Source organism: Palaemon carinicauda, unplaced genomic scaffold, assembly GCF_036898095.1.
Source record: "Palaemon carinicauda isolate YSFRI2023 unplaced genomic scaffold, ASM3689809v2 scaffold250, whole genome shotgun sequence".
In the NCBI taxonomy this organism is placed as follows: Eukaryota; Metazoa; Arthropoda; class Malacostraca; order Decapoda; family Palaemonidae; genus Palaemon; species Palaemon carinicauda.
This window is the reverse complement of record NW_027170139.1, coordinates 156,746-174,558: the sequence shown is the minus strand read 5'-3', so window position 1 is coordinate 174,558 and position 17,813 is coordinate 156,746. Positions and strand designations below refer to the sequence as shown.

At 41.3% G+C, this 17,813-nt stretch overlaps 1 protein-coding gene across 50 annotated transcripts in view; it reads right to left on the bottom strand.

Annotated features, from left to right (window-relative positions):
- The window catches only part of LOC137636204 (ELKS/Rab6-interacting/CAST family member 1-like), a 114,785-nt gene that overhangs the window by 29,553 nt on the left and 67,419 nt on the right, over positions 1-17,813 (bottom strand). For 31 of the 50 annotated variants that reach the window (XR_011042998.1, XR_011042997.1, XR_011042999.1 and 28 more), the window contains one exon: positions 9,405-9,520. The exons of 5 other annotated variants lie outside the window; for them this stretch is intronic. Coding sequence is in view for 31 of the 45 variants with exons in the window: in XM_068368610.1 (XP_068224711.1) it covers positions 9,405-9,520 (116 nt within the window). In the remaining 14 variants the exon portion in view is untranslated. Of the gene's footprint in view, positions 1-9,404; positions 9,521-13,961; positions 14,075-17,813 lie in introns of all 50 variants that reach the window. 14 more of the 50 variants (XR_011042988.1, XR_011042989.1, XR_011042990.1 and 11 more) reach the window with 3 other exon arrangements.

The following is a 17,813-nucleotide window of genomic DNA, read 5'->3' as shown; positions in this document are numbered from 1 at the left end:
AATTTTGTGAATTACACCTTGAAGCTTATATCGATTAAGTGAAATCTAATAGCTGTGTTGGATCATCGGCAGTACTGTATAGTACCTTGCTTTAGGAGTAATTTTGAACACTGTACAAGCAAAACGGGATTTGAGCAAAAAAATTTAAATCAAATTATTAGGACTACATAAATCTGCAAGCAAAAACTGCTTTGTGAAAATTATTAATGAGAATAGCACATAAAGAGAAGAAACCATTATTCACGTAATTTCTAGGCCAATTTCTTGGATATTAGCTCGCATTGTCATGTTGACAGTACAGTTTAACTATACCATAGGGGCCTTTGTATATCAGCGGCCAGTTCCTCCCGAGTGCATAGTAAATGGACACCAGCTCACCTAAACTCCCCCACCCTAACCTATCCTACAGGCTGTGTCCTTACCTACTTAACTAATGGGGGGGTTAACGGCCCCTGCGACCCCCTTACACTGCCGTATTCTTAGCAAGCCATCCTCATACATACAGGTGGCCGTTCTCATACATACACCCCTTATCAGTGCATTGTTCCGAGACACTTCATGGTTTGGCGAGTAGAAACAGAGTCACCAAACTGATAATGAGTCAGTGGGGGTACCAAAGTATAGCTACCTTCCTAGATTGGCTTAGCGGTGCAAGGGTAAATATTAGCCAGTTACATGAAAATAATGCTTGTGCCTGTTCCTTGTTATACTAGATTGGTCATTTACTTGCATATAACTATAATTAAAGCGAAATATGATATATGATAAGAATATTTATCGATTAACTTATCTATTAACATTTGAGAACCTATCCTCCACCACTAATCAGTTGACAAATTTTCAGATAATCATTACGGTACTGTACACAACATACGTGTTCAAATTTGGTCTTGACTGTGTCACTCTAGTTAATAACTGCATTAACCCTTTTACCCCCAAGCTATTTGGAACTTTCCAACCCTTAACCCCCAGGAGTTTTTCTTTTTTATTTTAGATTGTGCTGACAGCCTTAATTTTTGTCATAGAGAGGTCAGGTTGGTCTCATTATTTTGGAAAATGCCTGAAGTTTCTCATAAAGTTATCAAAAACATGCAAAAAAATGCAAAGAGCAGTTGTTTGCAAGGACGTACTAGTACGTCCAGAGGGGTTAAGGGATGAGTTTTGTGAAACGTACCAGTACGTCCATTGGGGGTACAAGGGATAATACAGTAACTCCAATTTTGTCTACAACTCTATACAAAGTTCTTATATCAAGGCCATATTAAACTTTAGGATGAGTATATATATAGATACCTTCTCTGGGTGTACTGTATATCATATTCTGATTTTCACAGCCATTTTGTGATATTATTTCAAGTCTGTACATTTCTCAATGTCAAGTTTCATGATTCTTATCACTGTATTCTAATTGGCTTTATAAAACTTATGAGTTATTGCCCTTATATTTCAACCATCTAACATCGCTATAATTTTTCTGATATAATAATTATAATGATGTCTCACAGGATTATTATACAGGAGAGGGGGTTCCCAGCCCCCTCGTCCCGTCCCTTTTAGTCGCTTCTTACGACACGCAGGGATAACGTTGGCGCTATTCTAGTTGTTTTTATGCCCACGCAGCCACAGGGGGCTGTGGCACCCTAGCAGTACCAGCCGAACTCGGTTGAGTCCCTTGTCAGGCTGGGAGGAACATAGATAGGAGACGTCCCCTTTTCTGTTTCATTTGTTTAATGTCGGCTACCCCAAAAAATTGGGGGAAGTGCCTTGGTATATGTAGGTATGTACGAATTACAATGCAATAAGTACCTGCGTACTATTAATTGAAGGAAATGCTGCATCAAAGTTGAACTGAAAAACAGTCAACATCATTCACATACAAAAAGCAATAATCCAAGATCTAAAATTGGAATTCTAACCAAAGTTGAACTGAAAAATAGTCAACATCATTCCCATACAAAAAGATAATATTATTTAAGTAGTAAAAATGTTATTTTTATTAGTAAAATAAATTTTTGAATATACTTACCCGATAATCATGTAGCTGTCAACTCCGTTGCCCGACAGAATTCTATGGAGGGATACGCCAGCTATCACAATACTAGAAGGGGGTGTACTTACCAGCGCCACCTGTGGCCAGGTACTATAGTACTTCTTGTTGACACCTCCTCAATTTTTCCTCGGTCCACTGGTTCTCTATGGGGAGGAAGGGAGGGTCGATTAAATCATGATTATCGGGTAAGTATATTCAAAAATTTATTTTACTAATAAAAATAACATTTTTCAATATTAAACTTACCCGATAATCATGTAGCTGATTCACACCCAGGGGGGTGGGTGAAAAACCAGTGTACAAGACTAAAGGATAGCTAAGTATCCCGTATTTCATATAATCAGTTATCCACAATAACAAAGAAATAATAAGTACCTGGTAAGGAAGTCGACTTGAACCGTTACTCTGCCTTTAATAAGATCGTCTTCCTTACTGAGCGCAGCGTTCCTCTTGGGAGGCTGAATCAACTCAAAGGTGCTAAAGTATACAGGGCTGCAACCATACTAAAGAACCTCATCACAACCTTTAACCTCGGCGCTTCTCAAGAAAGAATTGACCACCCGCCAAATCAACAAGGATGTGGAAGGCTTCTTAGCCGACCGTACAACCCATAAAAAGTATTCAAGAGAAAGGTTAAAAGGTTATGGGATTATGGGAATGTAGTGGCTGAGCCCTCGCCTACTACTGCATTCGTTGCTACGAATGGTCCCAGGGTGTAGCAGTACTCGTAAAGAGACTGGACATCTTTGAGATAGAATGATGCGAACACTGACTTGCTTCTCCAATAGGTTGCATCCATAACACTCTGCAGAGAATGGCTCTGTTTGGAGGCCACTGAAGTAGCCACAGCTCCCACTTCATGTGTCCTTACCTTCAGCAAAGCAAGGTCTTCTTCCTTCAGATGAGAATGTGTTTCTCTAATCAGAAGCCTGAATAGTAAGAAACTGAGTTCTTAGAACTTGGAAAAGAAGGTTTCTTGATAGCACACTATAAGGCTTCTGATTGTCCTTGTAAAGGTTAAGACCTTTTTAGATAGTACCTAAGAGCTCTAACTGGGCAAAGTACTCTCTTCAGATCATTCCCCACCAAGTTGGACAGGCTTGGGATCTCGAACGACTTAGGCCAAGGACGTGAAGGAAGCTCGTTTAGCAAAAACCGAGCTGCAAGGAACATGTAGCCGTTTCAGATGTGAAAACAATGATCCTGCTGAAGGCGTGGATCTCACTTACTCTTTTAGCTGTTGTCAAGCACACGAGGAAAAGAGTTTTTAATGTGAGGTCCTAAAAAGAGGCTGATTGGAGAGGTTCAAATCTTGATGACATAAGGAACCTTAGGACCACGTCTAGATTCCAGCCTGGAGTGGACAACCGACGTTCCTTTGAGGTCTCAAAAGACCTAGGGAGGTCCTGTAGATCTTTGTTGGTGGAAAGATCCAAGCCTCTGTGGCGGAAAACCGCTGCCAACATACTTCTGTAACCCTTGATCGTAGGAGCTGAAAGGGATCTTACTTTCCTTAGATATAACAGGAAGTCAGCAATCTGAGTTACAGTGGTACTGGTTGAGGAAACTGCATTGGTCTTGTACCAGCTACGGAAGACTTCCCCTTGAGACTGATAGATTCTGAGAGTGGATGTTCTCCTTGCTTTCGCAATCGCTCTGGCTGCCTCCTTCGAAAAGCCCCTAGCTCTTGAGAGTCTTTCGAAAGTCTGAAGGCAGTCAGACGAAGAGCGTGGAGGATTGGGTGTACCTTCTTTACGTGAGGTAGACTTAGAAGGTTCACTCCTAGAGGAAGAGTCCTGGGAATGTCGACCAGCCATTGCAGTACCTCTAAGAACCATTCTCTCGCGGGCCAGAGCGGAGCCAACCAACGTCAGCCGTGTCCCTTTGTGAGAGGAGAACTTCTGAAGTACCCTGTTGACAATCTTGAACGGCGGGAATGCATACAGGTCGAGATGGAACCAATCCAGCAGAAAAGCATCCACGTGAACTGCTGCTGGGTCTGGAATCGGAGAACAATACAACAGGAGTCTCTAGGTTATCGAGGTAGTGAACAGATCTATGGTTGGCTGACCCCACAGGGCCCAAAGTCTGCTGCAAACATTCTTGAGAAGGGTCCACTCTGTGGGGATGACCTGACCCTTCCGTCTGAGGTGATCTGCCATGACATTCATACCGCCCTGAATGAACCTCGTTACCAGATAGCTTTCGATCTTTAGACCAGATGAGTAGGTCCCTTGCGATCTAGAACAACTTCCACGAAAGAGTCCCTCCCTGTTTGAAGATGTAAGCCAAGGCTGTGGTGTTGTCAGAGTCCACCTCCACCACTTTGTTAAGCTGGAGGGACTTGAAGTTTATCAAGGCCAGAATAACCGCCAACAACTCCTTGCAATTGATGTGAAGTGTCCTTTGCTCCTGATTCCATGTTCCCGAGCATTCTTGTCCGTCCAAAGTCGCACCCCAGCCCGTGTCTGATGCGTCCGAGAGGAGACGGCGGTCGTGTTTCTGAACAGCCAAAGGTAGACTTCCTTGAGAAGAAAGCTGTTCTTACACCACGCGAGAGAAGACCTCCTCTCTTCGGAAACAGGAACTGAGACCGACTCTAGCGTCATGTCCTTTATCCAGTGAGCAGCTAGATGATACTGAAGGGGGGGGAGGTGGAGTCTCCCTAACACGATGAACAGGGCCAGCGATGAAAGTGTCCCTGTTAGACTCATCCACTACCTGACTGAGCATCGGTTCCTTCTCAGCATGCTCTGGATGCATTCTAGGGCTTGGAAGATCCTTGGGGCCGACGGAAAAGTCCGAAAAGCTCGACTCTGAAGATCCATACCCAAGGAGACAATGGTCTGGGATGGAACGAGCTGAGACTCCTCAAAATTGACCAGGAGGCCCAGTTCCTTGGTCAGATCCATAGTCCATTGAAAATCTCCAGACAGCGACGACTTGTGGGAGCTCTTAAAAGCCAGTCGTCTGACGGAGCCGGACACAAGATCATGGTACTGCTGCACAGTCTGTGAACTGTCAATCATGGGCAAGCGAGGAAGTACAGTGACAACCCGAATCTGTCTAGACTGTCTGGGTCGTACAGACAACTCCTTATCGGGTTGCTGAGGTTGCCGCACTGCGTCACAACAAGTCACTTCTGTTGGTTGTTGAACGTCTTCCCCGTGACACATTGACTCCGTAAACAAAAAATCCTCTAACAAGGACTAAGCTTGGACTGCATGTCTTGCAACACAGCTCAAGGTCTATGGGAGCAGGTGTGGTAACAGACGGGATTAGCGACTGAAGTGGAACCATTACCTTCCCTGGAAGCATGTTATGCTTAAATAAAAGTCCATAGGAGGCTATGCAGCTAAAGGCTCCCTCCAAATGACAGAGTCCTCAAGGGAATATCAGAAGGAGGGAGAAAAGAACTTTCTCATCTACAGGGACCATATCCTAGAAAAGCTAAGTTCTCTCAGTGAGGGTTCACTGGTGCAAAAGCAGCAGACTAGAAGGCAACGTTATGAAACTGCTTGACAGTCTAGTGAGTTGGCAACAACCAAAGATGTGTGACTGAGAAGCATGCGGTAAGGTATGCAGAGCATGTTGTATGCAGAGTATGCTGTATGCAGAGCATGCTGTATGTAGAGCATGTTGTATGCAGAGCATGCTGAATGCAGAGCATGCTGTATGCAGAGCATGTTGTATGCAGAGCATGCTGAATGCAGAGCATGCTGTATGCAGAGCATGTTGTATGCAGAGCATGCTGTATGCAGAGCATGCTGTATGTAGAGCATGTTGTATGCAGAGCATGCTGAATGCAGAGCATGCTGAATGCAGAGCATGTAGTATGCAGAGCATGCTGTAAGCAGAGCATGCTGTATGTAGAGCATGCTGTAAGGTAAGCAGAGCGTGTGCATGGCGTTTAACATTTCTCAGAAATTCCATGACCAGTGCTAGAGTGCTTTATGCATGCTTGCATGGGGTTTTAATATCAACATAATATTTACCTTACATTCATAACTCATGATTCATATTTTTGCCATATTTTGCGATATTGTTAAAAATATATTGCAAGGAATACAAATATATTTTTATAAGTAATACAAATAACCTCCATTATCATAATGTTTGAAAATGGAGGTAAGGTATGCTGAACAGCAGAGTCAGAACGAGCTGGAACAACAATAGTTGTGGTTTCCTCTTCAAGACTCTGTTGAGGGAACACCTGAGGCTCAGTCTGCAAAGGCTGATCAAAGGAAGTAGCAGAAGGAAGGCGCATGGGTGGAGGAGGCTGACTCCTAGCATGAGTGGTTGAACCCAAGGGTTGCGCTTGCTGAGCGGTTGGCGGAAGCGGAGTAGCAAGTTCCTGTTCCTGTGGTGTGAGCGGAGCGCGATGAGGTAGAGGCTGCGCAGAACAAGGTAAATGTCTCGCAAGCTGAGGCTCCTGAGGCGCAAGGCTAATGTGTAGTGGTGCTTGCCTTGTGGAGGGTTGAGCTCGCTGCAGCGAGAGCTGAGGAGACTAACTCATGGACGGGAGAGGTTGTTGTACCTCAACCGAGTGTTGCATCACTGGTGGAGCAGCAAGTGGAGGCGGAGGAAGAGAGGTATAATCCTCCTGATCCCATTGTAAAGGTTGCCTTAAGGAAGGCGGAGGCTGAACACCACTGGGAACAGCAAACTCAGAACGTGGCTCAACATCGTACGCCTGGCAGGTGGCTGCGATCAGGCGGAGCGAGCGCAGGCGGAGCGAGCGCAGGCGGAGCGAGCGCAGGCGGAGGGAGTGTAGGCGGAGGCGGAGGCGCAACACTCTCAGCCCGACACTCACGCATCAAGACCGAAAGTTGTGACTGCATGGACTGCAGTAGAGTCAACTTGGGGTCGGCAGACACTAAGGTCTGCTGAGGTAAAGCCTTAACAGCAGAGATCTGTTGCGGCAGAACCTTACTCCTCTTAGGCGGAGTGCATTCAACTGATGACTGAGGAGAGTCAGAGCTAACCCAATGACTGCATCCGGGTTGTTGAACTCTAACTTTGTACGTCTGGCATAGGTCTGGACTTTACGTTTAAGAGGTCTTGAAACCTGAGACCAGCGTTTTCTCCCCTAAATTTCTTCTGCAGACGAGCAAAATAAGGGCTCAATCGTCTGCGGGTGGGAGTGACGGTCTCGGTAAGACACGCCCACAACCACCGAGGATACTTCTGTGCGCCGATCAAGGCCTGCTGAACCCTTTTGTCCTTCGACATTGCTTCTCCCCTGGGCTTGGGAGCTTGCAAGAGGTCCCGGACTGGGAGGACGACTGGCGCGCACAGAAGTACCCTCACGCACAACACTGACACACTTTGCGCTAATCACTTATCACTTTGATTTTCTGTTTGCACTTATTTCACTGAACTCGAAACTTTAAGTGGTTTGTACCTGAAACACGCAATTCTATCCTTTCTCAAAAGTTAGTAATTGCGAAAACAGAATTACAATGTAACAGAAAAATCTAATGAAAGATAAATAATTCAGTGGCTGGAAAGAGACTAAACACTAGATCACTCTAGAAACGTTTACCTTCTTCCCCTAAAGAGACTAGAGAGAAGAGCAAAACGATAACAACGTTACTCGCTTGAATGAAACGTTTATCCTCCTCTTTCTCCCTCCGTCTCTATCTCTCTCTCTCTCTTGATATAGGACCTGAGAGAAGAGCCCAATCATATATATCGTTAAAACATATTATTGTTAAAGGAAAAAACTGAAATATTTCCCAAAATGAAAAGTTCCTTTATTAGGATTAAAACCATTAAGTTAAGAAAGAATGAACAAAACGCTAGACACGGTTACTCTTACTGCAACGTGAAACCGTGAAAATTCTTTCTCTATCGTAACGATAGAGCGCAAGTTGAACGTTCTGAACGTCAACAACTGCAGAGACAAAACAAAACGTTAGTTCAACTTTGAAAACAGTACTAGACTATCAAAGAAATTCTTTCAAAGACATTAAAATAGCATAATATGTTAACAGGTAAAACCGAAATGACGGGCTCAATGTTAATTAACTTCGGACCAAGAAAAGACCGCCTACTATTAGGAAGGTCGAATATAAACAAATATAAAAATTAATTTTAATAAGTTTATAATAAAAGGAAGTTAATCGAAGAGGCCTATAAGAGGCGGAGAGATATAAAATAAATCTATAACTTTTGTTAAGCAAAATTAAGAAAGAGAGTCTATACTCTCTTAGACACCAACACTTCCGTCTAAGGGAAGGGTCGGCCATTTAAAGGTGAAAGAGAGTTCATACTCTCTTCGTCACCATAATTAATCAAATTAATTCCAAAAGCTAACTAAGCTAATATAGAAGTTTCCAGTAAAGCGACAGCCGAAATCAAAGAGAAATACTTCACCAAAGTCGTGAAAATACTCCAAGAACATAAGCGTATCCCAGAACGTCTTGCCGGAAGCACGACAGAGGAAAAATTGAGGAGGTGTCAACAAGAAGTACTATAGTACCTGGCCACAGGTGGCGCTGGTAAGTACACCCCCTTCTAGTATTGTGATAGCTGGCGTATCCCTCCATAGAATTCTGTCGGGCAACGGAGTTGACAGCTACATGATTATCGGGTAAGTTTAATATTGAAAAAAGGGATTTTGATAAAGGGAAAATATATTTCTGGGCGAGGGACCTGTGTCGCTGCATGAAATGCTCCTTATAGCACCATTTCTAAGGTATAAATACTTCTAGATATACAAGAGAAAAAGTTGCATGGAATTCCAGGAATATACCCAGCTCACTCACCCTTATAAATTTGCCTTGTCAAAAATTATTTGTTTGCCCATATCAAAAGAAATGAAAATTACAAAATTTTGACTAAGAACAAAATTTTGAGAAAAGTTTCTAACTGAAAATGTTGGTGAATCTATCAAAAACTCTTTAATGGATTTGTTTCCAATGTCATACTATGATTTTTAATTGTTGTGAATTTAAATTTGGGCATTATTATTATTGTTATTATTATTATTATTACTTGCTAAAATCACTTAAACACAAACATGGAATATCAAATGCTTATGGGCCTCTATTTTTCACCTCTATAAAATACCCATAAAATGACTTCAATCTTTTTCTGCTCCGTTAATGCAAATGCCGTAACCTACCTTATTTTACTAAACCCCAAAATTTTTCAAAATAATTAGTAAAAACTGATAACTGTTTGTTTTTTCTTTGAAAAAATTTGGAATAATAACAAATGTAATGACCAAATCCACAATAATCTCAAGAAAATATAACAAAATATATGAAAATACAGATACAGTACCATTGAAAATATGAGGTGCTTTCAAAACTAGACAATAAAATCTTGCAAGTACAAAAGAACTTACTTTTAGCTGATTGACTTTAGCATCGACAGCAGTATTTAATTCTTCATATTTCTTCTGTATGCGAGATTTACTAGCTGTCAATTCTTCTGTATGGGTCTTCAAACCATCAAGGCTTTCTGTCAAAAAAATAAAACGCTTATTTTGCTTACCAAAATAAAAAAATAAACTAGAATAGACACCCAGTAGAGTGCATACCTTTGCCTATATCATATTGTATATCACAAGATAGGCAACTGAATTATGCACATTTCGGCATTAGTTTCATGCAAATCAGATAAAAATTGACCACGATATAGCAAAAAGGTATTTTTTATAATTCATGATCTTAACCTTGACTTTTGGTCCAATCTCTTCCAAATTCTAATCAAATTGCCCCTGGATTAAGGTCAATCACCTCACCAAATTTTATGAGATTCGGTAAAATAGTTTTTGAGTTATGCGAATCACAAACACACAAACAGACATACAAACAAATACACGTCTATCAGAATATAACCTTCCCAAAAAGTTAGAGAAGGTAACAAGACAGCACTATAATCAAACTGGGCATTAACCTTTTCACCCCCAAAGGACGTACTGGTACGTTTCACAAAACTCATCCCTTTACCACCATGGACGTACCGGTACGTCCTTGCAAAAAAATTGCTATTTACATTATTTTGCATATTTTTGATAACTTTATGAGAAACTTCAGGCATTTTCCAAAAGAATGAGACCACCTGACCTCTCTATGACAAAAATTAAGGCTGTTAGAGCAATTTAAAAAAAAAAAATATATATATATTGCAAAATGTGCTTGAAAAAAAAAATGCTTGGGGGTTAAGGGTTGGAAAGTTCCAAACAGCGTTAGGGGTAAAAGGGTTAAGGATTTTGGATATGCTGGAGTTCTCTAAACCTAAAGCATCTTCCAATGGATTAAAAAAATTATTTTGTGAATTACACCTTGAAGCTTACAGTGAACCCTCGTTTATCGCGGTAGATAGGTTCCAGACCCGGCCGCGATAGGTGAAAATCCGCGAAGTAGTGACACCATATTTATCTATTTATTTAACACGTATATTCAGACTTTTAAAACCTTCCCTTGTACGTAGTACTGTTAACAAACTATCCTTTAATGTACAGAACACTTAATGCATGTACTACAGTACCCTAAACTAAAACAGGCACAAATATTAAAGGCGATTTTATATCATGCGTTTCCTAAACACGCCAAAAAGCACGATAAAAAATGGCAACCAATGTTTTGTTTACGTTTCTCTGATCATAATGAAGAAACAAACGCATTTACTGTACACATCTGTGTATAGGTTAGTTTTTGCATCGATTATATTGATTATTCAGTACAGTATGTTGATTTTGTTATTACCAATATGTATATATATATGGGTTATGAAAAAAATCCGCGAAGTGGTGAATCCGCGATGGTCGAACCGCGAAGTAGCGAGGGTTCACTGTATATCGATTAAGTGAAATCTAATCAGCTGTGTTGGATCATCGGTAGGACTGTATAGTACCTTGCTTTAAGAGTAATTTTGAACACTGTACAAGCAAAACGGGATTTGAACACAAAAATTAAAATGAAATTATTAGGACTACATAAATCTGCAAGCAAAAACTGCTTTGTGAAAATTATTAATGAGAATAGCACATAAAGAGAAGAAACCATTATTCACGTAATTTTTAGGCCATTTTCTTGGATATTAGCTCGCATTGTCATGTTGACAGTACAATTTAACTATACCATAGGGGCCTTTGTATATCAGCGGCCAGTTCCTCCCAAGTGCATAGTAAATGGACACCAGCTAACCTAAACTCCCCCACCCTAACCTATCCTACAGACCATGTGCTTACCTACTTAACTAATGGGGGGTTAATGCCCCCTGCAACCTCCTTACACTGCCGTATTCTTAGCAAGGCATCCTCATACATACAGGTGGCCATTCTCATACATACACCCCTTATCAGTGCACTGTTGAGACACTTCATGGTGTGGCGGGTAGGAACGGAGTCACCGAACAGATATCAGGTCACTGGGATACCAGGAATAGCTACCTTCACTAGATTGGGTTACCGGTGCAAGGGTAAATATAAGCCAGTTACATGAAAATAATGTTTGTGCCTGTTCCTTTGTTAAACTAGGTTGGTCATTTACTTGCATATAACTATAATTAAAGCGAAATATGATATATGATAAGAATATTTATCGATTAACTTATCTATTAACATTTGAGAACCTACCCTCCACCACTAATCAGTTGACAAATTTTCAGATAATCATTACGGTACTGTACACAACATAAGTGTTCCAATTTGGTCTTGACTGTGTCACTCTAGTTAATAACTGCATTAACCCTTTTACTCCCAATGCTATTTGGAACTTTCCAACCCTTAACCCCAAGGCGTTTTTCTTTTTCAAGCACGTTTTGCAATATTTTTTTTTTTTAGATTGAGCTGAAAGCCTTAATTTTTGTCATGGAGAGGTCAGGTTGGTCTCATTATTTTGGAAAATGCCTGAAGTTTCTCATAAAGCTATCAAAAATATACAAAAAAAATGCAAATAGCAGTTTTTTTGCAAGGACGTACCAGTACGTCCATGGGGGTGAAGGGATGAGTTTTGTGAAACGTACCAGTACGTCCTTTGGGGGTACAAGGGATAATACAGTAACTCTAAACTTGTCTACAACTCTAAACAAAGTTCTTATAATAAGGCCATATTAAACTTTAGGATGAGTATATCTATAGATACCTTCTCTAGGTGTACCGTATATTATATTGTGATTTTCACAGCCATTTTGTGATTTTATCATTTCAAGTCTGTACATTTTTCAATGTCAAGTTTCATGACTCTTATTACTGCATTCTAATTGGCTTTATAAAACTTGTGAGTTATTGCCCTTATATTTCAACCATCTAACATCGCTATAATTTTTCTGATATAAGAATTACAATGATGTCTCACAAGATTATAATACAGGAGAGGGGGTTCCCAGCCCCCTCGTCCCGTCCCTTTTAGTCGTCTCTTACGACACGCAGGGATACATTGGCTCTATTTTAATTGTTTTTATGCCCCGCGGCCACAGGGGGCTGTGGCACCCCGCCAGTACCAGCCGAACCCGGTTGAGTCCCTTGTCAGGCTGGGAGGAACATAGAGAGGAGACGTCCCCTTTTTTGTTTCATTTGTTTGATGTCGGCTACCCCCCAAAATTGGGGGAAGTGCCTTGGTATATGTATGTATGTAAGAATTACAATGCAATAAGTACCTGCGTACTATTAATTGAAGGAAATGCTGCATCAAAGTTGAACTGAAAAACAGTCAACATCATTCACATACAAAAAGCAAAAATCCTAGATCTAAAATTGGAATTCTAACCAAAATTGAACTGAAAAAGTCAACATCATTCCCATACAAAAAGAGAATATTATTTTAGTAGTAAAAAAGGGATTTTGATAAAGGAAAAATCTATTTCTGGGCGAGGGACCTGTGTCGCTCCATGAAATGCTCCTTATAGCACCATTTCTAAGGTATAAATACTTCTAGATATACCAGAGAAAAAGTTGCATGGAATTCCAGGAATATACCCAGCTCACTCACCCTTATGAGTTTGCCTTGTCAAAAATTATTTGTTTGCCCATATCAAAAGAAATGAAAATTACAACATTTTGTCTAAGAACAATATTTTGAGAAAAGTTTCTAACTGAAAATGTTGGTGAATCTTTCAAAAACTTTTTGCTAAGCTACAATCCTAGTTGGAAAAGCAGAATGCTATAAGCCCAGGGGCTCCAACAGGGAAAATAGCCCAGTGAGGAAAGGAAACAAGGACAAATAAAATATCTTAAGAGTAACAAAAATAAATATCTCCTATATAAACTATAAAAAACTTTAACAAAACAAGATTAAGAGAAATAGGAGAGAATAGTGTGCCCGAGTATACCCTCAAGCAAGAGAACTCTATCCTAAGACAGTGGAAGACCAAGGTACAGAGGATATGGCACTACCCAAGACTACAGAACAATGGTTTCATTTTGGAGTGTCCTCCTAGAAGAGTTGCTTCCCATAGCTAAAGAGTCTCTTCTACCCTTACCAAGAGAAAAGTGGCCACTGAACAATTACAGTGCAGTAGTTAACCCCTTGAGAGAAGATGAATTGTTAATGTACAGTAGTACTGTATTGTATTCTCTAAAGAAATGACTTGCATCTCGAAGAGTGACCAATAAGTAATTGTGTTAAAAATGTGTACTTAATCATTCCAGATGGTCCTGGAGCTTACCATTTTCTATCACCTTAGGGCATGTTTAACATCTTTGGCTATGACTTACCCGATTAATCCTTTGCCAACAATGTGACAGATTCAGTTAAGTAAAATCTTATCCCCTAAAACAAATGAATTAATAAATTTAAACAACTTTCAATTTTTCACCTGCGTTATCACCTCATGCAGTCTACATATAATGGAATACAATGCCTTACATCTAGCCACACTGAAATTAGAAGGATAATTGTATAACTACCAATACCTAAATGGGAAAAATGCATTCCAATTAAGAATGGTATTGTACCTGTTCTATAACCTGAGAGACATCCCCCTGAACTGGTTGTACAGCTGTACAGACCTCCGATGAAGCCGTTGTCTTAACCGCTGCAACTCTGCTTCGCGCTGGGTCACAGCAACCTGGAAAGTTCTCATTAATGGTAAACTGAATCAAATATGAATTTCTTCTCTATTTCACTTTTTCTCGGTTAACAATAGGTATCTATACATGAGAGAAACTATACCTTATGTCATTCTACAGTGCATAATATTTCTAAAAAATCCCTTAACCCTTTTACCCCCAAAGGACGTACTGGTACGTTTCACAAAAGCCATCCCTTTACCCCCATGGACGTACCGGTACCTCCTTGCAAAAAAATGCTATAAATTTTTTTTTTTTTCATATTTTTCATAATTTTTTGAAAAAATTCAGGCATTTTCCAAGAGAATGAGACCAACCTGACCTCTCTATGACAAAAATTAAGGCTGTTAGAGCAATTTAAAAAAAATATACAGCAAAATGTGCTGGAAAAAAAATAACCCCCTGGGAGTTAAGGGTTGGAAATTTCCAAATAGCCTGGGGGTAAAAGGGTTAAACACAAACATGGAATATCAAATGCTTATGGGCCCTTATTTTTTCATCTCTAGGAAATACCCAAAAAATGACTTCAATCTTTTTCAGCTTCGTTAATGCAAATGCCGTAACCTACCTTATTTTACTAAACCCCAAAATTTTTCAAATTAATCTGTAAAAACTGACAATTGTGTTTGTTTTTTCTTTGAAAAATTTTTTAATTTAATAACAAATATATAATGATCAAATCCACAATAATCTCAAGAAAATATAACAAAATATATGAAAATACAGATACAGTACCATTGAAAATATGTTATTTTCATTAGTAAAATAAATTTTTGAATATACTTACCCGGTGATCATATAGCTGTCAGCTCTGCTGCCCGACAGAAAAACCTAAGGACCAAATACGCCAGCGATCGCTATACAGGTGGGGGTGTACATCAACAGCGCCATCTGTCGCGCAGGTACTAAGTACTCCAATGTCAACAAAGAACCAATTTTCTCCTCGGTCCACTGGGTCTCTATTGGGGAGGAAGGGAGGGTCCTTTAAATTATGATCACCGGGTAAGTATATTAAAAAATTTATTTTACTAATGAAAATAACATTTTTCAATATTAAACTTACCCGGTGATCATATAGCTGATTCACACCCAGGGGGGTGGGTAGAGACCAGCAATATATGTTAACATTAAGAGCTAAGTATTTGGTATTTCATTTTATCAGTTATTCAAAATAACAAATATAAAATAAATAAGTACCTGGTAAGGAAGTCGACTTGAACAATTACTCTGCCTTTTTAAGTACGTCTTCCTTACTGAGCCTCGCGATCCTCATAGGATGCTGAGCGACTCCTAGGAGCTGAAGTATGAAGGGCTGCAACCCATACTAAAGGACCTCATCAAAACCTCTAATCTAGGCGCTTCTCAAGAAAAGAATTTGACCACCCGCCAAATCAACCAGGATGCGAAAGGCTTCTTAGCCTTCCGTACAACCCAAAAACAACAATAAAAACATTTCAAGAGAAAGATTAAAAAGGTTATGGAATTATGGGAATGTAGTGGTTGAGCCCTCACCCACTACTGCACTCGCTGCTACGAATGGTCCCAGGGTGTAGCAGTTCTCGTAAAGAGACTGGACATCTTTAAGGTAAAATGATGCGAACACTGACTTGCTTCTCCAATAGGTTGCATCCATTACACTCTGCAGAGATCTATTTTGTTTGAAGGCCACTGAAGTCGCGACAGCCCTAACTTCATGTGTCCTTACCTTCAGCAAAGCAAGGTCTTCCTCATTCAGATGGGAATGAGCTTCTCGAATCAAAAGCCTGATATAATAAGAAACTGCATTCTTCGACATAGGTAAAGAAGGTTTCTTAATAGCGCACCATAAAGCCTCTGACTGTCCTCTTAATGGTTTGGTACGTCTTAAATAATACTTAAGAGCTCTTACAGGGCATAGGACTCTTTCTCGTTCATTTCCAACCAGGTTAGACAGGCTTGGAATATCGAACGATTTGGGCCAAGGACGAGAAGGAATTTCGTTTTTAGCTAAAAAACCAAGCTGTAAGGAACATGTAGCCGTTTCAGAAGTAAATCCAATGTTCCTGCTGAAGGCGTGTATCTCACCGACTCTTTTAGCTGTTGCCAAGCAGACGAGGAAAAGGGTCTTCAAAGTGAGATCTTTCAAAGAGGCTGATTGAAGTGGTTCAAACCTTTCTGACATAAGGAACCTTAGTACTACGTCTAAGTTCCAACCTGGTGTGGCCAACCGACGCTCCTTCGAGGTCTCAAAAGACTTAAGGAGGTCCTGTAGATCCTTGTTGTTGGAAAGATCTAAGCCTCTGTGACGGAAGACTGCTGCCAACATGCTTCTGTAACCCTTGATCGTGGGAGCTGAAAGGGACCTTTCTTTCCTTAGGTATAAAAGGAAGTCAGCTATCTGAGTTACAGAGGTACTGGTTGAGGATACTGAGGTCGACTTGCACCAGCTTCGGAAGACTTCCCACTTCGACTGATAGACTTTAAGAGTGGATGTCCTCCTTGCTCTAGTAATCGCTCTGGCTGCCTCCTTCGAAAAGCCTCTAGCTCTCGAGAGTCTTTCGATAGTCTGAAGGCAGTCAGACGAAGAGCGTGGAGGCTTGGGTGTAACTTCTTTACGTGCGGCTGACGCAGAAGGTCCACTATTAGAGGAAGTGTTCTGGGAACGTCTACTAGCCATTGCAGTACCTCGGTGAACCATTCTCTCGCGGGCCAGAGGGGAGCAACCAACGTCAACCTTGTCCCTTCGTGAGAGGCGAACTTCTGCAGTACTCTGTTGACAATCTTGAACGGGGGGAATGCATACAGGTCTAGATGGGACCAATCCAGAAGAAAAGCATCTATGTGAACTGCTGCTGGGTCCGGGATCGGAGAGCAATAGACTGGGAGTCTCTTGGTCATCGAGGTAGCAAACAGATCTATGGTAGGCTGACCCCACAGGGCCCATAGTCTCTTGCATACATTCTTGTGAAGGGTCCACTCTGTTGGGATGACTTGACCCTTCCGGCTGAGGCGGTCTGCCATGACATTCATGTTGCCTTGAATGAATCTCGTTACTAGCGAGATGTCTAGATCTCTTGACCAGGTGAGGAGGTCCCTTGCGATCTCGTACAACGTCCTCGAATGAGTCCCTCCTTGCTTGGAGATGTACGCCAAGGCTGTGGTGTTGTCGGAGTTCACCGCCACCACTTTGCCTAGAAGGAGGGACTTGAAGCTTCTCAAGGCCAGATGAACTGCCAGTAGCTCCTTGCAGTTGATGTGTAAAGATCTTTGATCCGGATTCCACGTGCCCGAGCATTCCCGACCGTCCAGTGTCGCACCCCAGCCTGTGTCCGATGCGTCCGAGAAGAGAATGTGGTTGGGGGTCTGAACTGCCAGTGGCAGACCCTCTCTGAGGAGAATGTTGTTCTTCCACCAAGTCAGGGCAGACTTCATCTTCTCGGAAACAGGAACCGAGACCGCTTCTAGCGTCTTGTCCTTTTGCCAGTGAACAGCTAAGTGAAATTGAAGGGGACGGAGGTGGAGTCTCCCTAACGCGATGAACTGTTCTAGTGAAGAAAGCGTCCCTATCAGACTCATCCACTGTCTGACTGAACATCGGTTCTTCTGTAGCATGTTCTGGATGCAACTTTGGGCTTGACTGATTCTGGGGGCCGACGGAAAAGCCCGAAAAGCTTGACTCTGAATCTCCATACCTAGGTACACTATGGTTTGGGATGAGTTGGGACTTTTCCATATTGACCAGGAGACCCAATTCCTTGG